This window comes from Carassius auratus, chromosome 26 (assembly GCF_003368295.1).
Source record: "Carassius auratus strain Wakin chromosome 26, ASM336829v1, whole genome shotgun sequence".
Classification (NCBI taxonomy): Eukaryota; Metazoa; Chordata; class Actinopteri; order Cypriniformes; family Cyprinidae; genus Carassius; species Carassius auratus.
Window position 1 is genome coordinate 2,206,339 of NC_039268.1, and position 21,975 is coordinate 2,228,313.

Consider the following 21,975-nt stretch of genomic DNA (forward strand, 5'->3'; position numbering starts at 1 on the left):
ATATTATTCAATTTCAATCAAAATTCAATCTAAAAAATGCCAGTTTCATATTGTATTAAAATAAAATGAACTGGTTGACCAGTATGAGTTTTGTATGAGAGATATAAAAATTCTTCAAATACTTTTCTTAGATGATATTAGTAAAACATACATTAAACATTTTAAATATATTTTAAACTTTTGCATAATGTAGCCTAAGTAGATTTTTGAAATGACAAGAGGGAACAACCAGACAAGTCGAGACAAGTCATAGAACCCTGATTATTTCTTATAATTTACATGACATTTGTATAAAGTGAAAAGATTTTCTGTTTGATTATTACAATCAATCATCACTGGTTTGTATTCTCCACTCATTTCCCTTCAGGGCGCGCGTGTCACGTCTACGCCATCACAAATTCGAAATGACGTCGCGCGCTTTCAGCGGAGAGCTTTACATTACGTTTGAAAGCGCGTCTTTACGTAAAAGACGTATTATCTTCCAAAGTGACTGTGAAGGCATTAATGTAACAGCAGCGGATGAGCGGAGAGAGGGAGTACTGTACTGCGCTATCCTTCACTTTCCGGTAGGAGGTGGTGTATGGAAAGCCTGACTTATTTCCGTGAATCGGTTCTTTTGAACAGCTAGTTTCAAAGAAACCATACAGCGATTCTTTACGTCATGACGACATTACGTCACCACGTGGTCCCGGCGTGGCTCTGAAACGTTACAAAGCCACATGTAAACACATATTGCTGTTTACTATGTTGTTTTCGATGAAATTTTATGCAAAAGAGTGTTTAGTGTCCCAGTTCAGTCAGTTTGCTGCAATGACACAACTCATAAAAAACAAATAGTTTTCCTTTATATTAAAAATCCTGATTATTGGCTAAATGTCCCGTCATACATGTAATTACAGTAGTCAATTGGCTCTTAAAATATTTACAATACTGTCAGCGGAATCAAGAACCAGTCCGATTCTGGAACGAGTCGTTTTGAAAGAATCATTCGAAAGATTCGATTCATAATTATGAATGATTCATTCGTGAATCTCACTCACACACATCGTTAGCAGAGGGTGTCCAGAGCGGCTGTGTCACTTGGAAGGAAACATCTTCGTCAGGTTTTTTTTTAGGGCTCAAGAAAAACCTAGCGATATCCTTACAGTCATTTGGAAGAAATATGCCTGGATTGTTTGCGTTTTAGCGAATCTAGATCAATATTCACGGACTGATGCGGCCATGGCAGGTCTCGGTGTCCGCTTTATCGATACACGCCTGAAACATCTGAAGGATACAAAGTGAAAGATACATTATAATTGAGTTGATCTGATCTCGGCGGACTTCACCAGCGCGCATGCGAGATAACAGTCCTGTGCTCTGGATGATATGCTGATGTGAACCGATATAGGCTGAATGTATGTCCAAGATAATGTGATTTTGTTTTTCCATATCCATTTTTCTGTGACACTATAATCGGCGAGTCAAAAACGGGGACTAATGTTTAAGCAATTTGCCTTGTAAAGTGTTTTTAAACGGTACACTTGGTGGTTAATGAACGGATATCTTCATCTCCAATCAGCTGACCACCTCTGAATTCACTGCATTGGCAGAGATAACCTGGAGTTATCCTTTATTTGCTTAAACAGAAGCTATTCGGAACCCAGATATTTACTCTTGTGTCAAAGGAGCCTGTAAGGATCGTGGTTGAACAGTAACGGCATCTTGGAGATGTCAGGCCGGCCTAGGACCACCTCATTTGCGGAGAGCTGCAAGCCAGTGCCGCAGCCTTCAGCCTTTGGCAACATGAAAGTCAGCAGTAAGTATCCACTCTGTATCTCATATCGGAATATTTCTCTGCCAAACAAGAAATTCCCACTTGGTTATGATCGGGATGGATATGTTTATTATATGCAGTTTGTCAGCATTTGCCATATAATCTTTAACCTAATGTCTGGATCTGTCTTTAACCTGCTGTCTGGATCTCAAGGGATGGGTCAGGTCCTGTCTCTTATTATCAGATCTGTCAATGGAAATACATTTGCTGCATTGTGCTCTGAGAAAGCACACTGCCTGGGCATCATTGCACAGCTCAGTAGTTTATTCCGGGGAGGTTGCAGTGCCTAGACCTTTTTTTTTTCAGCAAGATAATTACTGCATTAACATGCACACAAATTGTCAGATTATAATCAGATTTTTAAACATGTAATCATGTAAACACACCCTGATTACAAGTTGACTAAAATTTAAACCATTAAGAAAAATCCATTACTTGAAATGAATTAAACATTTACTGAAATAAAAGAAAAGAAAATATATACAAAAAAAAAAAAAAAAAATATATATATATATATATATATATATATATATATATATATATATTTTTTTTTTTTTTTTATTTCAGCTAGTTGCTGCATTGTTTAATTGGGTGTAGTAAAAATAAACATAAAAATAAAATTTAATAAAAGCTACATAGAGATTATTAAATAACACATGGAAATGACAGAAATGCACAGCAAAATAAATAAAACTTCAACTAAAATAAAATGAAAACAGAAGATACAAAAAATATAAACTAATTCCAAATGTTAATAAACTATAACAGTATCCCAATGATCCTAAACTAACACTGCCCTGATTACCATAACCAGATTAATCAGATATTCCTTGTTATAGAAGTCTGAAAAAGACAGGTGTCACATGTTATATTATTATTATTACGACAGCGTTTACTTTGAATAAATATATGCCAACTGTCTATTACAGATTAAAAAAAATATATATATTGTGTCCAGTTTTGGTAATCACATTTATATGATAAACACGATCATATTCTAATATTCATCAGAAAATTCCTGTATGGACACAAAGGTGTCATTTAAAGGGACAGTTCACCAACAAAATAAAAAAGTAATTTACCATCAAGTTGCTCCAAACCTGTATGAGTTTCTTCCTTCTGTTGAACACAAAGGAAGATATTTGAAAAATGCTGGTGGCCAAACAGTTGACGGTAGCCATTGACATTTTTCCCATACTATGGAAGTCAATGGCTACCGTCAACTGTTTGGTTACCCACATTCTTCAAATATCTTCCTTTGTTTTCAACAGAAGGAAGAAACTCATACAGGTTTGGAGGAAGAGTAAATGCCACATTTGACATGTTTGTGTAAACTATCACTTTAAGAGCTTAATCTGAGACCTTTCAGCTGGTTAGATTCACTGTCCTACCAAGAAAGATGTTCCTTGATGAGCTCAGTGCTTGTTTTAGTGCTCTGAGACCCTTCAGCAGGTATTGATTAATAAGCTATAAATGTCTCGAGGCGTTGCTTACAACTTGATATCTCACATACTTTCTAGCTGGATCATGTCTAGCTGACTGAGCTGTAAAATTGTCCATTGCCCCTCTTTGAACCCAAGCCCCATGGTTTGATTGACAGGCCTCTCTCCAGAGCCTCAACCCAGCTGGATCACTCAGTTCCTGCACTAATGATGTGTATCTCACCCCTGTGCTCCTCAGGAAACGAGGATCAGAGGGATGTGTGTGACTCACCTCTGACTCTTCTGTAGATTCACAGTCATCTTAACATTAGATGAGGACATGTGGATTGGCGCTTAACACATCCATGTCTGTCTTATGGTTTTCTACCATAACGGAAACTCAGTGTTTCATTAGATCTATTTGGGATTAGGTTTTGGAGTATACAAGCAGACATGTACAGCTTGTATTTTCCCTCAAACAGTACGTACAGCAATGTTATTGTGGGAAATAGTTTTTTATTGAAATGTAGTGTACTTAATATATACAATATTGGAATATAAACACATCTAATTAATTATATCATCAAGTAATTCTTCATTGCAGTGTGTTGAAACATTAGTTCCTCACTTGATATTAGAGGTCAAACGTGAGTTGTGGGAAATGCATGAAGAATTGAACACTTTTATTTTGTAGAGATGCATGAAAATCAGTAAAAGTGACAGAAAAAAAAACATTTGTGATGTTAGAAAGATCTATATTTATTTAATGTGTAACTGTTTTCACCCAAAAAAATATGAACCAGCACAACTGTTTTCAAGATTTGATAATAATAAATGTTTCTTCAGCAGCAAATCAGTATATTAGAGTGAAAATTCAGCTTTGCATCACAGAAATAAATTACATTATAAACTATATTAAAATGTAAAATACCTATTTTAAACTGTTAAAAAATTATTGTTTTTTTTTTTTACAATATTTTTGATTAAATAAATTCAGGCTTGCTTAGCATATAAGAAACTTCTTTCAAAAATCTTAAAACATCTGATTAGTTCAATAGAAACAATAAAAATACATATTATGAAATAGGCATTGTGTTTATTCCAAATGCAGTTTTTTCTTTTAATTGCATGTATGAGAGAGGTTGATCTGATCAGCTGACAGCTAATGACTCCCAGCATCATCTCTACCAGCTGACTCATCTTCCTGTCATAGCAATGCCCAGGCCTGAGGCAGCATGATTCCTCCACAGGGTGCGTCCTAAAGAGGGGCTACACCTGAGCATGTGACACGCTCATTATCATCACACGCCAAATAGTCCAGGTCTAGACATGCTTGTCAGAGAACAGCAGCAGGCCTCTCTTCATAGCTGTGAAATTACATTTCACAGCTCGTATTAAAGATAATACCATGAACCTGTCCAAGCAAATTAGAGTTTAAACCTATTTAGAGCTATTATAGGCCTCCTTAGGGTAGGTGTCTATTTAATGTGTATCAGATGAGCCTGCGAGGGACAGACATTTGTTAAATGGGTCAGTTGGACTGGTGTTGATCATTAATATATTATTGACATTGAAAAATAATGTCTTTTCAGTAAACAAAAAGCTGAAAGAATAAGATCTTGGTACCATATTAGTAGGTGTCAGTTGGGAAATACTGGCAGATATTTTATTAATTCACACGATCCTTCGGAAATCATTCATATATACTGATTTGCTACTCAAGAAGCATTTCTTATAATCGTGTTGTAAATTATGTTGTAATACTGTTATATTTAATATTTAGTAAATCTCAAAATGAGTACTCATTTTAATGCCATAACATGAAAATAATTATTGGCTTATAGGCATCATTCAGGATTTTAATATTAGTGCATTCCTAAGTGCAGGCAATTTAATTATGACATGCATCCTGACTAACATTCATAATAATACAAACAAATATACAAGGGTTGATATGTAGAAATTTGGTGTTTGAGTTCTGCAGGGCTAATCATTGGATATTCATAATCAGTTCATCCTTTATTTACCATGGTTTCATTTTCATCTGTTCTTAATATTGTGGATGGCGAGGGATAATCACTTTGTATGTGAGATGATGTGATTAATTCTGAAAAGTCTCTCAGAGCGGAGAAGATTAAGCTAAGCTGCGTCTTATATTAAATGCCTCGGTTTATCTGAATTGCTAAATGACTAGTCGGTTCGCGAGCTGGATGGTGTCAGAGGAGCAGGATGGGAAGATGATCTGGGTAAGTAATGGGCCGTGACTCAATTAAAATTCCACGCTGCATACGTTTGTGAGCCGAGATCTTTATTAGCACATCGAGCGATTGTGTGTGCACACTCACACCCTCTGACTCATCACATTTCCCCGTGCTGAACATGCACTCTGTCTGCACTTTACTCCACGGCTCACCTGACTTGCCAAACACACACACACACACTTATGCTATTTCACTGAAATTGGCTTCGATTCCCTGCAAACATGCAGCAAGACTGTTCAGTGTAATAATGCAGTTTTTGTAATTAATTTCTCGTAATAGAAATATGAATTCACACTGAAGGAGAAAAAAAATGAGTACTGAGTTTCAAAATCTATTTCTACTTTATAATTGTGGACAGTCCCCATTTTGTCCTCATATTGCCCGTTTTCATGTTGTCAAGCACTTGCTCAGGGGTGCGAAACTGTGATGAGGTGTGAAGCGGATGTGTTTAACTCCAAAAATGAGCTCTGGCGAATAAATGATGCATGCAGGATCTAACGCTAATGAGCATAGTAACAGCTCAAGAGCATGTGACCATGTACAACAGGCCAGTTCATGTTCTATCGCTCTCTCTTTAGGAGATAAAGATGGCAGTAAAGTTACAACAGTGGCCGCGACCCCCGGTCAGGGTCCTGACCGACCTCTGGAGGTCAGCTACACGGACACAAAGGTCATCGGGAACGGCTCGTTTGGGGTGGTTTATCAAGCGAAGCTGTGCAACACCGGAGAGCTGGTGGCCATAAAGAAGGTGCTGCAGGATAAAAGGTTTAAGGTAAGAATTTCTTTATTGCTGGTTTATTATTAAGTCTTAACGAGGCAAGTTTAGCCATCAGCATTATATTGATGTAATTTCTCATGATTTTTTCTTTTTCTCTGCCTATCAATTGTTTCTCATGACAGAATCGTGAGTTACAGATCATGAGGAAGTTGGATCACTGCAACATTGTCCGTTTGCGCTACTTCTTCTACTCCAGTGGAGACAAAGTGAGTGCCACATTTCTTACCTCTGTTTTTTTTTTCTGAGCAGCATCTTGTGCCCTATAGACTAGAAACATGCTGTCCAGTAGTTCCCAGCAAATGCTCAGGGTCGTGGGATATGTACTCCTATAGTGTAACCCTGAAGTGAAGAGCAGTCTGATATCTAACTTTTTAATGATCTGTGCTTGCGAGGGACTGCAGCAGAGCCTCTTGCTCAGAGCTTCAGTGTGAGATACACTATGGATACCAGCAAACTCATACTTGAAAACATTTCAACCTTTAACTCAAGTCTTTTTATTGAAAAAAAAAGATGCAGAGTAAATTCTAAGATATTACAAGAAATTATATTTCACATAAGGAAACATAAGCCTATTATTTGTATTGCTATATTACAATTATTAGTTTAATATGTTTTTTTTATAAGTATTTGTGGCAAAATTGACATGAAAATGGCATAATAGATGATAACACGGTTTGGCTGAACTTAAAAAGTCTAAAGTCACCTTTCCACAAATTAAAGCCTACAAAAGTCTTAAATCAGAGCAGAAAGTCTCAAATTCATAGAGTCATGGAGTTGAATGTTGCATGCACTGCAGAATGGAAAATCTTCCTCAGTGTTTTTGTTTCCCAGTACAAATCTCTAAGCATCAAGGTACATTTACTTGAAAATGAAGTCTTTTGTTTTTACAGAAATTGAGCAAAATGTATTTAATTTATGGTTAAACAATAATAAAAAAAAAACATCTGTTAAGAAGTATGAATAAAAACTTGTTTTCCCTTTGAATTAGCATTTTAAGAGCCCATTAGCTGGTATTTGTTCTTGTTTTAATCAAAAACTCAGTTTCAATAACATTCTCATAAAACAAGACTTCTTATTTTATGTAGTTTTGCGTCTTTAGGCATTTGCACAGGAAAACAAGACACAAATACAGATGAAAATAAATCATCTGAAACAAATACTTTTTTTTTTTGCATTGTGATCAGAAGGTACTGTAAAAATGTCCAAAGTAGTTGGGAGCATTTGTTACGTCTTCCTTAAAAAGGTATTAGAAGTCTAAATTTACCTTCATAAAACCTGCAGAAACTCTTAATAAATATGCAATCAATCAATCTTAATAGTGCTGTATCTTTTCATTTCATGCATATATTTAGTAGGGCTGTGTATCATCAGCCAAGCCATGATATGATACGATACGATACGATACATATCCCAATACAGGACTGCACTGAATTTCACCTCAGCAGAATATAGTAAAACAGCTGTTCATAAAACACTGCATACCATAGGGCCATTGCTAACTATTGGAAGAACATGGAGTTGACCTCTGCATTGTGAAGGGCATTCATAACTGTATACAATACATACACTAGAAGACATCTGCTATCCAAACAGGGTGGTATTTTTGTTGTGATCTACAGCTCAGGCTGTTCATGCCCTCCAGCGTTGACCTGTGGATGGGATTTCAGTTAATCCTGCGATAGCCCCGGGGGCAAAACCTGTCACAGCAGTGGCCAGTGACAGCTCAGTAGGAAACTTTTGATTGATGGGAAGCTAAACTGTTAGACCAGCCCTATTTTTACTGTATGACAAGCTCTGGCTCCTGTGCAGCCAGCCAAAGGAACAATGTGTGCGTGTAGAGAGTTCACCGAGTTCAGGTCTATGGGAGTTCAGACTTCTCTTTTAATGGATAATCGGTAAACAGATCACACAAATAGGATCGGAGTCTTGTCAGGATCCTATGACGAGAATGCTATAGCATTACATACATGAGAATGGCTTTTTACAGAGTAAAGTTCTAACTTTACAAGCTACAGACGTCCAAAATCAACCATTTCTTTCTTTTTGAGAAAGAAGAACAAGGTACCACAATGTAACCCAACACTAAGCATGTTCATATAGTTCATGTCAGAGGCAGTCCACTTCAGCCAGGAGGGCCGCATTCATATATAAATATAGATTGCAGCTCATGCTTTAGCTGTGGTTTGGAAAATGATTGGTTGTGAAACTTGAGAATTTTTCTGAGCAAGAGGGTCTGTTTCATCCACATGCTCCTTTGTTTCCCTTCACATTTAGGATTGAGTGAATTCAACTGAAGTGTCACATCAGTCAGAAAAGCAATCAAGAACCTTTCCATGACTAAAGCAGCATTTAATAAAGTATTTTTTTCTCTGTGCTGACTGGGGCCCGAAGTTAGGATTTTCAATATTACTTCCTGGGAAATATAATAAATACATATTTTTAATAATATACATTTATATGTGTATATCTGTATAAATACACTTCCTTTGCTAAGCTTTTTCATGTTCTTGAAAGAAGTCTCTTTGGTTCACGAAGACTGAATTTATTTGGTACAATACAATTAAGTAAATTTGTGAAATAGCATTACAATTTTGAAATATGTTCTACTTTTAATATTGATTTTAATATTTAAGTAAGTTATTCCTGTGATGCAATGCTGTTGAAGGGATACTATGGCCTGAAACATACTTTACACCAGTGTATTAATTCACAACACACATATTGCCTTGGAACACTGAAGTCCTTGTCATATGATCTTTCATTTCAACAACAAAAGTAATTTGTTCAAAAATTTGGGTCAGTACATGTTTTTAAAATGAACTTCCAGCAAGGATGCAACTTTATATCTCAATTCCCCCCCCAAAAAAATATAATTTGACACTGAAGACTGGAGTAATGATGCTGAAAATTCAGCTTTACCGTCGGAGGAATAAATGACATATTATTATTTAACATGTATTTAAATAGAACTTACTGACCCAACTCTTTTTTTTTGACTGGCAGTGTATGCATCACTTTCCTCCTTTAAAAAAAAAATAAAAAATCGGCTTGTTTATTTTACTCTCTGCATTGTTTTTACATAAGTATAAGTATATCTGCAATTTGAAGAAAGTCTAATGCTAAGTTAATGAGATATGTTAGCACCACAGTAAGGCAGAAACATGTTATCCTGATGATTTAGCTTGTGTAGAGTATGTTTATGGCTGGTGAAGCGGGTGTCTCTGGCCGTCTCATTGACAGGGCTGTCCTCACCGGTTTAACCCTCCATTCCAGCACGGTGACATAGTGTCTGACCACTGCGACTCCGTCCCGACGGCTCCCCTGGTGTCACAGAAACAGGATCAGTTCAGTTATGAAACCCTGTCCAGACAGAACTCTCACCCGTTTACTCACATTTGGCAGTGGGGTGGTTGAATCAAAGTTCATGGATATTAGCTATCATGTCACCTTATAGTCAAGAGCAGAAATGCCATCTAGACACAGGAGTATGCAACCACGAGCTGCATTTGCTAAAATGTGCCCAGCTAATGTATCCAACAATGCAATACGGTTGTCTTGACCTTCCAAGCTCTTACTATTTCTTGATACAATATCAGTTTTTTTTTTTTTTTACACAAGCATGGATTTAAAGTAAAAAAAAGAACAATATACATCAGTAATTTCAAAATATACAAATGATATGCAAATAAAGAAAACTTATTCATCATATTTCATTCAGTCATATTTCTCCCTAAATTCAAAAAAGAGGAAATGGTAATAAACATAAACACACATATACAGTATATATATACAGTATATATAAATATATATATATATATATATATATATATATATATATATATATATATATATATATATATATATATATATATATATATATATATATATATAAAATAGATATATAATATATACATTTAAAACAATTATTTTTATGCATATTTCAGCTATGTATTTTCATGCTGCATCATGAGGTCATGTGGAAACATCATAACATACTACCATTTTTTTGGCAGATGTTACAATATCATGTATTTTAGCATAGTTTAAATGCTATATTGACCAATTAGCATCAATAGCACTATGGCTCTCTCTCAAAATGTGTAAAACTCTTTTCTTCTCTCATTGCCAATGTAAAGGCATCAGCATGGAACCTTGACACTAATATTTGTCATTTAGCAGCCTCTTTTATCTGAGGAGATGTATCTAAGCCAATCACAGCATGACTCAGAAACCACTCAGCCAATCGCAGGACAATCACAGAGCCGCTGTCACTGTTGTGAGGCAGGAGTTGGCTCAGTGCCTTTGGCAGGCTAATTTAGATACATTAAGAAGTTTATGTCTCTGAGAGGCAACACACAGAGAGAGAAATAAAGACTGTTGTGTGACTCGTGTGTTGAGTTTCAGACCCCCTTTTCCTCTGGAAAGACCACCGCTGACATGTTCTGGTTATCCACATGGTTCAGTGAATATAGGAATGAAATAAACACTCTGGTTTAGGGACAGAGGAGACAGTATGACCAAAATCCCAAAACATTTAAGTTACAGAAACTGTTAAATGCATGCACCAACTTAAATAATAAAATACACTTACCGGTTGTGGTCCATAAACAACGCCTTCTCCAGACAAAGAGGGAACTGATCCATCTTTCAAGAATAATCTTTGTGCGAATCCGGCATTAAACTGATCGAGATTGAGGAAGCTACCCTCAGCAAAATGTGCTGCACATAGTTTTACATGTTTAAACATAAATTGTAACCATCGATCTCTAAGTACAGCATCCCTGGAAAGCCCAAACAAAGATGATTGGACACCGAGATGAAAATAACAGCGTTTCAACGACATGGCGACAAACACAAACACAGCTCTTCCTCTTCTCCGTCGGAGTGCAACAAGACCACGCCCCCTTTTTTGTGTACTCATGGGGCGGAGGTTAGTCAAAAAACAGTTCTAGTGATGTCATTACTACAGGAACTAGAGGGATGTAGTCCATCTGTCCGGGTTGTTCGTTGTAGGCGAATTCTGTTCAATGAAATATCTTGCTTGGCATTGAACTTTGAGCTTTAGAATTTTACAGATATTATTTATACTCTAACAACAACATTACACACTAACCAAAGTTTAAAACCTGGAATCACGAAGAACGGGACCTTTAAAATAACTGTATTCTGGCTGAATACATTTGAATTAATTTACGTGATATAAGAGTGAGTTTGATGAATAGAAAGTTCAAAAGAACATCGCTGATTAAAATGGTCTTAAAAAAAAGTCTTCGCTGTCACTTTTGACCAATTAAATATGCCACTGAAGAAAAAAAGTAATATTTATTTAAAAAGAAACAAATTACTGACCCCAAACGTTTGAGCAATAGTGTATATCACTGTAATGGTATGTTGTATTAAAATTAAACTACAAATAACTTGTATATTATGTAACCAATGCTTATTTATATTTGAATAATCTAGTCATTCTGTTGCAGTATAAAGCAAATAAAAACACACATCCATATCATATATTTCTTAGGGCCGGGACTTTAACGCGTTAATTGAGATTAATTAATTACACAAAAAATAACGCGTTAACTAAGATTAATTAATTACAGAAAAAAAATTCCCGCATTTTTAATAACTTATTTTTGCAACGCGGAACGTTTCTCACTGGATGAGTTTCGGCGGACCGATTATACTGAAGCACCAACTAGCGTTCGCATATCACTGCAGCACATTGAGCCTCAAGTATCACCTCAACGCAAAACATATAGCAGCTAGCGTGGACTTTACACTTTATGTTGAACTATGTATTATTTTGTTGGTGCACTATGGTGAACTATGAAAATACATGGTGAACTATGTATTTTATTTATGTTGAACTCTTTATTGTTTTGGCCAAGGTTATTGAGAGTTGGACTTAGTATGTTTTGGCCTCTGAAGCAACACAGAGATGTTTTCTAATAGTCAGGGTTTCCAATGTTCTGAATGTACTTGACATTATTGTGTTTTACTTAAAAAACACTTTACAGAAGGTTCCAGCACCTATAAGCTTCCTGAATTTCTGAAATGTACTATTTCTAAATTGTTTCTAAATATGCTATTGCTACACTTCATGGCAAAAGTCTGCTAGACTTGGTTGAACAAAAATAAACAATATTTTGTTGCTTAAGCTAATGTATTCAGTCATTATTCAATGGTATACTATAAATCCATGTGAAAAAAAATTACTTCTCACTGTTCTTAGGTCAAATATTTATATGCGATTAAAATGTGATTAATTTCGATTAATTAATTACAAAGCCTCTAATTAATTAGATTAATTTTTTTAATCGAGTCCCGGCCCTAATTTTTCTGACTATTATTATTTTCTCACCCTCATGTTATTCATGTCAAAAGAACATGGGAACCAAAATAAGTTCTTCCTTTCTGTTTCTTGTCGACACAGTGGAAGTCATTGGGAATCAGAAGCTATTTAGTAATCAACATTCTTCAAAAGATCTTCAGTGTTCTGCAAATGAAAGAACATTTTTGTGTGGACTATCCCTTAAAGATGTTTTCCTTTCGTCCCTCACCTGTCTTCTTCTTCCCACCCACAGAAGGATGAGGTGTATCTGAATTTGGTGATGGACTACGTGCCTGAAAACGTGTACCGGGTGGCCAGACACTACAGCAAAGCCAAGCAGAATCTGCCCATGGTCTATGTCAAGGTAACCTCTGACATTATTCACTGAACATGTGTGATTTTGTTTGTTACTTAGTGAAACCACTCAACTAATAGCATGGATTTTATGGTGTAACTTTCTAGTGTAGATATACTGGCTGGATGTATGACTTTGATCCATTTCTGACATTTACGGTGGAATATTTAGCTAATTCTGCTGTATCAAAGTCACTGTTTATGTGTTTTCAGCTATACATGTACCAGCTGTTCCGCAGCTTGGCGTACATCCACTCGTATGGGATCTGCCATCGAGACATCAAGCCGCAGAACCTCCTGCTCGACCCAGAGACAGCTGTACTCAAACTCTGTGACTTTGGAAGGTGAGACGGGGAAATTGGGTGCTGTCTTCCGTATAACATCTGCTGGAATGTTACCAGCACTTGTTCATTTCAAGATCTTGAGTAAAACAATGTTGAAACGTTGTCTGGAGTTCTGTATTGATGCTTATAAATCTCTAAAACCTTTTGTTGATTGACATAAAGAAAATTGAGTAAACACTGACTACCATTCAAAAGTTTTGGGTTAGTAAAAAAAAAGAAAGAAAATGAATACCTTTATTCTCTAAGGAGACATTAAATTGATCAAAAATGACAGAAAATACCTTGTTAGAGAAGATTAATATTTCATGTATAGGTTCTGTATCACAGTTTTCACAAAATATGAAGCAGCATTGTTTTCCACATTGATAATAATAAGAATGTTTCTTGAGCACAAATCAGGGTTTTAGAATGATTTCTGAAGGATCATGTGACACTGAAGGCTGGAGTAATGATGCTGAAAATGCAGCTTTGATATCACAGGAATTAATTTGGTTTTAAAATATGTTAAAATTCAAAACCGTTATTTTAAATTGGAAAAATATTTCACAATATTACTGATTTACTTAATTGTTGATCAAATAAATGCAGCCATAGTGAGCATAAGATACTTTTATTTTTTAAGTCTTACCAATCCCAAACTTAAAAAATGCTGTGCATGTTTGTGTTTCTTTACAAACTGATAATTTGGAGTGAATACTGAAATAAAAGCATGCAACAAGTATATCATACACAAGATGTCAACTTAAAAGCATCCCAGGATGCACTTCAGTGGAGAGAATAAGGACTTTGTGCTTCTGGCATGTGAATAGAGGCAATATAAAAACACAGAAAGACGTTACTTGTGTGATGTGGTGGCTTTACTGGAAAACGTCCTCTGGCAATTTTCCAGAAACTGAACAAGTCTCTTGTGAAAGTGACTATTTCATGGATCAAATCCCATCATCAGACACATTTAGCTTTCTGGTCTAAATCTGTGGCTGTCTTTTTTCGATAAAACTGCTTTAAACTTCTTGAAGTTTTTTTTTTAAAGATTTGTTCCTCTGTAACAAACATTTGGATGTAGTCAGTGTTTGGCGATAATGATCATGATTATTGTTCTTGTGATGATAGTGTGTCCAATGATGATGGCTGTTTTAATGTAAATGACATTTCTGGTTCTGTCTAATTCTCTCTGTCTGTGTCTCGGTCTGTTTCTTTCTGTCTCCTGCAGTGCTAAGCAGCTGGCGCGTGGTGAGCCTAATGTTTCCTACATCTGCTCGCGCTACTACAGAGCCCCTGAGCTCATTTTCGGAGCCACAGACTATACTTCCAGCATAGGTAATCTAATGCTCTTTTTATTCTAAAACGTTTTAAACTCCACCACCAGCATTGGCGTGCTAATGCTAACTCTTTTATCAAAAAGATTCAGTATCATACAAAATCCTGTCCTGTTGTAGTTTGCAGTCATAATATAAACAGGACTTAATTCAGATAATATACAATAGATCATTTTATCTTGAGTGTTACATTTAGTTAATCATTGCGTTTGTGCTATGGTGTCAAAAATATAAATTTGTGATTTCTTATGATTTTTTGAAAGTCAATTATTTTCACCAATATTGCATTTATTTGATCCAAAACAAAGTAAAATACTAATAAAGTATTCTTGCCATTTAAAGTAACTGTTACTATTTGAATATGTTTTAAAATCTAATTTATTCTTATGTTTGCAAAACTGAATTATCAGAAGCCTCTAGAAACTGAGATGCATTTTTCTTCAGGGTTCATTAAAAAAAAAAAATCACAGTTAAAACTACATGCATCAACAATCCATATTGCAGTCATTTCTAAATGCTTGAATGAATCAAGAAGCTGTTGTGTAATGCTAAAAGAGCTTAAAAACAACACTGAGACATGCTAATGACGTGATCGAATACATTTGTGCTGCTAATCTTTGTTGTCAGATGAGTGAGTGCTGTGTTTGTTTTCATACAGACATTTGGTCGGCGGGATGTGTACTGGCCGAGCTGCTTCTTGGACAGCCGATCTTTCCTGGAGACAGTGGTGTCGATCAGCTCGTTGAAATCATCAAGGTATGGAAGTATATGTGTGTTGCATGACTTTCATAAATAATAATAAAAATGAGCTTCAACTTTTCTGTTTGCTGAAGTGTCTCATTATGCACTTTTCCTAGTATTAATATTAAAAGTATTTCTAGTGTTACAACGAACCAACGAACGACAACATTTATTCTGAGCATGCACTTCAGGAGTTGCAATGCACTTTAAAGTACAAAGGTTTTAATCTTTTTATAGTTCATCAATTGAGTGATTCCAACTAGATTGTTCCTCTGTTTACAGTTGTTGTAATAGTGGTGGTGTGTGGACTATATATTTTAATAGCAACAGAATGAGAGAACTTGTTTCCTCCAGGTGCTGGGAACTCCTACACGAGAGCAGATCCGGGAGATGAACCCAAATTACACTGAATTCAAGTTTCCACAGATAAAGGCACACCCGTGGACTAAGGTTAGCATGAGCGTTTCCATGTGTTTCAAGCTTTTTTATCACTTTAATTCTAGACTGTGATTCTGGTCTTTATTTTGCATTTTATCTAATGAGTCTGAGTTTTTCTGTCAACACAGATGCAGTTTAATTGTTTAAAGTAGAATACAAATTTATTTCCAAAAAAAAAAAAAAAAAGCATTTTGTACAGTCAAAAGTTGAAATCATTATACAGAAGTTTGTATAAAGTCCTGTGTTGGTGTCGTCCATATGTTAGGTTTTCCGGCCCCGGACCCCTCCGGAGGCGATAGCTCTGTGTTCCCGATTGTTGGAGTACACGCCTACGGCCCGATTCACTCCTCTGGAGGCCTGCGCTCACACTTTCTTCGATGAGCTCCGTGAGCCCAACCTCAAGCTCCCGAATGGAAGAGAGCGGCCTGTGCTGTTTAATTTCACTACACAGGGTATGCTGCACACAAATGATGACGATTGATTTAATCTTTTTGATGTATTGTAACAAGTATTAACTGATTAGCAAATGTACACCATCATTCAAATATTTGGGGTCGGTAATAGTTTGAAAACGTTTTTGAAAGTCTCTTACTAAGACTGCAGCAGCGCTCACATGAAGTGCTCACGACTTTCTGATGATGGAAGTTTCTGATGATAGCATGTGAAGACACCAGAGAAGTGCTCTCGCTCGGCACAGTGGAGTGCGTTGTTTTGCGATCACACTAGTCAAATGAACCAGACTTTGGGGTCAAAAGCACTCGGGCATGGTTAAGATTGCCTAGTGTGAGTACACCTGTTATCTCTCGCATCACCGCAGACACCAGTGTCTCGCCCATCAAGTGCTGTCCTGCACCGCACGCTGTTGATTTGGGTTCCACGATCATGCAGGTCTCTACTCGGAAAGTGCCAGAATGCTATGATGAAGGCTCTGGACTCCGAGCATACCATATTTTCCGGACTATAAGTCGCACTTTTTTTCATAGTTTGGCTGGTCCTGCGACTGCGACTGTACCGAGAGAAATTAACCAAGAGAAAACATTACCGTCTACAGCCGCGAGAGGGCGCTCTATGCTGCTCAGTGCTCCTGTAGCCTAAACTGAAAACATAGAGCGCCCTCTCGTGGCTGTAGACGGTAATGTTTTCTCTTGGTTCTTGGTTATAAATAAATGCGACTTATAGTCCAGTGCGACTTATATATGTTTTTTTCCTCATCATGACGTATTTTTGGACTGATGCGACTTATACTCATGTGCGATTTATAGTCTGAAAAATACGGGAACTTGTTTTTCTAAAACAAACTATGAAATATTTTTTATAAAAACGTTAGTGCCCTGGCAGTGGCAAATAGCTTTGGTTTTTAATTAAATTCGATTACATTAATGTTATAATTTGAGATTTACAAGAAATATTTTAACTGCTACAGTGCTACTATGTAAAAGGAATACTGCTGTACTGCTGTTTGTTTAAAGTGTTTGAAAACCAAATGTTATTGCACTTTTGTCCATATTTGCAGTATTTTTTAATTGTAAAAGGGCACAATACACTACTTTTGAAATAATTATGGAATTTTGTGCATGACAATGTGATTTTTCGCAGAAAATCATTTGATCAATTGCAATTAAAAAATGTAATTGTTGCCCAGCACTAGTAGTTTTTGATTCGTAATATGAATTACTATACTATTGGACAACTTTAAAGGCGATTTTCTCAATATTTAGATGTTTGTTTGTTTTTTGTTTTATTTTTGCATCCTCAGATTCCCGATTTTCAAATTAGCCAAATATTGTCCAATCCTAACAATCCATATGTCAAAAAGTCTCAATTTCAGAAAATTTACCCTAATTACTGGTTTTGTCATCCAGGGTCACATTAGATGATTTGCTACTCAAGAAAAAAAATCTTACTGTTTTTTTTTTGTTAAAACTGAATTTTTAAAATTTTTTGATGAATAAAAAAAATTAAGAAGAGAATTGATAGTAGTAAAAATATTTTGTAACATTGTTTTGTAACATTTGTAACATTTCTTGTCCCTGACCCCAAACTTTTTTTTAATGTTAGTGTAAATGTTTTTTCACCTGCATAATTCTGTCTTTTGCACTAATATCCATTGCATTTAATCATCAGAGTTGTCCAGTAACCCCTCGCTGGCCTCTGTACTCATTCCTGCACATGCTCAGAACCAGGTGGAAAACTCTTCCCAGTCTAACTTGGCTGCAACAGGTCGGTTTTTTCACTTTTGCCCTCTCACAAACCCCAAGACTGTCCTCACCTCCTTTTTTTAAACCTTCTCTTACTGTTCCAGGTGCCAACAGTGGCGATCGTGGTCCGAACACCAACGCTGCCTCTGCCGTCCCTAATCCTTCAACTTGAACCCCATCCACCCATCAATGGACCCCTTTTACGCTGCTGCTTATTAGCCACGCCCACTCCCCAGGGTCAATGGCGTGGCTAAAACTAACCGAAAAGCTCATGTTATGATGGATGCACCAAACCAAGCCTTCCCCAGTCATTGTCTTTGTTTTTATTATTAGTTTTTTTTATTTATTGCTCTAAAGGATGAATTGTGGGCTCTGAAACACCGCCCCAGGATTATCTGCGGTGATGTTTGACAATTATCTCTCTTTTTCTCTATATATACACTTATAGAAACTGTTACACATACAAATAAGTTTTCATATGTCTACTTTGACATTTTTTAAAGGGAAATCTGTATGCTGTAGCCGCTTCTTCTTTTATAATTGTCTCGGGCCCCTTCCTTGCCATCTGTGCATAGAGACAAAGACTTTATGAGCTGACACAGACGGCACAGTTGGGATACAAGAAAGCTGGTTTCTGATTGGTCGATACAACCAAATCCTGAATGGCATGGACTGATTTCCAGGGCTTGTGTACATTCTGTAGATTATGTGAAATATATGCTAATGACTTTTGCCTTTTCCCTCAGTATTGGGCAGATGTGTTGTATGCTTAAGCTGTATGCCGCTGTGTACCTCTTTGTTTTCTGCCACTTTAGAAAGAGTGGCATTATCCATTCGTTTCCTGCTCGTCTTCCTCTTTCCCATTGTATACTACTTCACTGAACTCTACAGACACGTAATATTGGATCATTTTCTGTGAGTGAGAGTGTCTGTGTGGGTGCATGCTGTACGTCTTATGTCTATAAATACTGTATGCTGATTAGTGAGCTAAGTGAATTAAGCACGAAATTAAGGAAAACGATAATCAGGACCTTAAAGGAATAGTTCACCCAAAAATGAAAATTCTGTCATTAATCACTCACCCTCTTCAGAAGACAAATTAAGATATTTTTGATGATATCCAAGAGCTTTCTGACCCCCCATACACAGCAACACAACTGCAATATTCCCAGGTCCAGAAACGTAGCAAGGACATCGGTAAAATAGTCCATGTAACATCAGTGACTCAATTTCAATATTGTAAAGCAACGAGAATGCTTGTTTTGTGCAAAGAAAACTAAATAACGACTTTATTCAACAAGTCTTCTCTTCCGCATCATGTCTGCAGCAGTGAGCTGCCACTGTGGAAAGAGTATCTCGAAACATGTGTTTACTTTAGCTTCAAGTAACCAACACATGCCATGGTTGTTGCGCTGCTGCTTACGTTAACGCAAAAATGCATTGTGTACATGTAGCCGAAGCAACTGTTTGTGTCGGGATATACTCTACAGAATGGAGGCACACCGGTGCAGATGGGATGGGAATTGTTGAATAGTTGTTGTTTTCTTTGCGCACAAAGCGTATTCTCATAGCTTCGTAAAATCATGGATGAACCGCTGATGTCATATGTACTCTTTTACAGATGTCCTTGCTATGTTTCTGAACCTGGGAACATTGCAAGTTGTGTTGCTGTCTATGGAGGGCAAGAAAGCTCTGGGATTTCATCAACAATATCTTATTCTATGTTTCGAAGTTGGAACAACACGAGGATGGGTAATTAATGACCGAATTTTTATTTTTTGAGTGAACTATCCCTTTAAATAGGAACATGAACAGGTTTCTGCACCGCAGATTCTAGCCTAAAGAAAGATGTTGGGTTTAGTTCTCAAATTCACGTCATTGGTGTTAGAACTCAGCAGGAGTTAGCAGCTGAAAGCGGTCTGAAACCCTTAACCATCTGGACTGCTTTGCAGGGAAATTGACACTAATGATGAGGCGGAAGAAGATTAGATGGCAACACTTTCTCTGCAGTACATTCGCTTCCATTTCTTGTTGTTTTTCTTCCTCTCGTTCTCTTTAGTGTCCCCTAGTGTTCGTGGAAGTGCACAACGGAGGCTGTTGTATCTTGTTCCTCCGAATTAGTACAGTCACTTCAGACTGTTTATGTCTCTACCAAAAGTGTTGTTGAAAGAATTTCCATCTGTTCTGTCGCACAGTTAAACTGATAATTCACCCATATGTGAAAATAAGCATCGTTTGCTCACACTCAAGTTGTTCCAAACTCATGACTTTCTTTCTTCCATGAATCTTGGAAAAAAATATTATTGTTATGTTATATTTATGTTAAATTATCTTTTATATACAGTGGGGGGAAAAAAACACTTGCGTGCTATATTGAAGTTTATATTCAAGACATACTTGTATCTTATGGGAGGAAAACAGAAATTAAGTTAACTATTAATTATTCATTTCTAACTCTCAAATACTGTGTTGTGATCAAATTTGAATACACTTAGCATCACTGAAATTAAACCTAATATCTCCAACCACTTTCACTATATGGAAACGATTAATATCAGTACAATTATTATTTAAAAAAAAAAAAAATGAAAGAAAAAGTACAGGTTTGCAACAATATGAAGGAGAGTAAATGATGGTCATGATCATTTTTGGGTTAACTGTCCCTTTAATGTTGTTGTTTTGAACTTGTTTTTAAATAATCCAATAATGATGATACAGTATGAAGCTGCTCCATCGCTCTCAGTATAGTATGTACTGAAATGATAATTTGACTAAACAATGTATGCTTGGCAAAGGGAACTTAAACTAAACTCTTGTTCAGGTCAGTTCACTTTCGTAGCAGGCAAAATAGATTTACAGTGTTTTTTTTCTTTCTTTCTTTTTTCTTTTCTTTTTTATACTTTTAACTTAATGTTTCAGAAGCACTTCCTATTAATCCTCTTGTTGGTGGAATTTATTGTACGTTCTTTTAACAGTTATGGAAAATCACATTTACAGGGTTTTTTAAATCATTAGTTTTTTATGATTATTTCTAATATGTGAGAATACAGTGTCTTTGTATCTACAGTATTACTTTGGAATAATATCTTTTTGATTTGTGTTTGGGCTTTTGTAAAATACTTTCAGCAGCACTTAAAGGAAGTGATGTCATGTAGCGCGACAACCTTTTTCATAAGTTTTATTCAAATGTGTTTTTAAGTACATCCTTGCAGCCAGTGCTGTTGGCAGTCACGTTGCTTCACGGTTTCCTCAGCATGTAAAGTATCACATTTCTCAGTGACTCTATTTGAGACGAATATGAGGTGAAAGGGGAAATGGAGAAATATACAAACGTGACTGTTGGTTGCCATGAGAGTTAAACAGCCAACATGAATCAGCTGTTATTTTATTTTATTTTCCTTTACGTGACAGTATGTTGTATGTTATACTGATGTGTGTTCTGTCTCTTGTGTGTTCTGGTTCAGAGCAGTCACCTGGTACTGCATTGAATAAAGTGTAGGATAGCCTCACTCCATACATTGCTTCTTCTCTCTTCATCACTGAATGCCTGGGGGATGTTTTCTCCACTCACACCTTTAAGTCAGGAAAACGTATTAATTAGTCAAAGATTTAACTCCCATAATGTTCCGGACCTGTATGAATTTCTTATATATATATATATATATATACAGCCTTGTTCAAAATAATAGCAGTACAATGTGACTAACCAGAATAATCAAGGTTTTTAGTATATTTCTTATTGCTACGTGGCAAACAAGTTTGCCACTGGTTCAAACGTACTGAACCAGTAGGTTCAGTAGATTCTCAGAAAACAAATGAGACCCAGCATTCATGATATGCACGCTCTTAAGGCTGTGCAATTGGGCAATTAGTTGAAAGGGGTGTGTTCAAAAAAATAGCAGTGTCTACCTTTGACTGTACAAACTCAAAACTATTTTGTACAAACATTTTTTTTTTTCTGGATTTAGCAATCCTGT

General features: G+C 36.3%; 1 protein-coding gene across 1 annotated transcript; it reads left to right on the top strand.

Annotated features, from left to right (window-relative positions):
• The first annotated feature begins 1,022 nt into the window (after positions 1 to 1,022).
• Positions 1,023 to 21,512, top strand: LOC113044064 (glycogen synthase kinase-3 beta-like). The gene is made up of 11 exons (XM_026203655.1): positions 1,023 to 1,798; positions 6,077 to 6,270; positions 6,399 to 6,482; positions 12,861 to 12,971; positions 13,175 to 13,305; positions 14,516 to 14,622; positions 15,280 to 15,377; positions 15,717 to 15,812; positions 16,066 to 16,252; positions 17,925 to 18,020; positions 18,103 to 21,512. The coding sequence occupies exons 1-11, from the start codon at positions 1,711 to 1,713 to the stop codon at positions 18,168 to 18,170; spliced, it is 1,260 nt and encodes a 419-aa protein (XP_026059440.1). The 5' UTR covers positions 1,023 to 1,710; the 3' UTR covers positions 18,171 to 21,512.
• Positions 21,513 to 21,975: the final 463 nt, after the last annotated feature.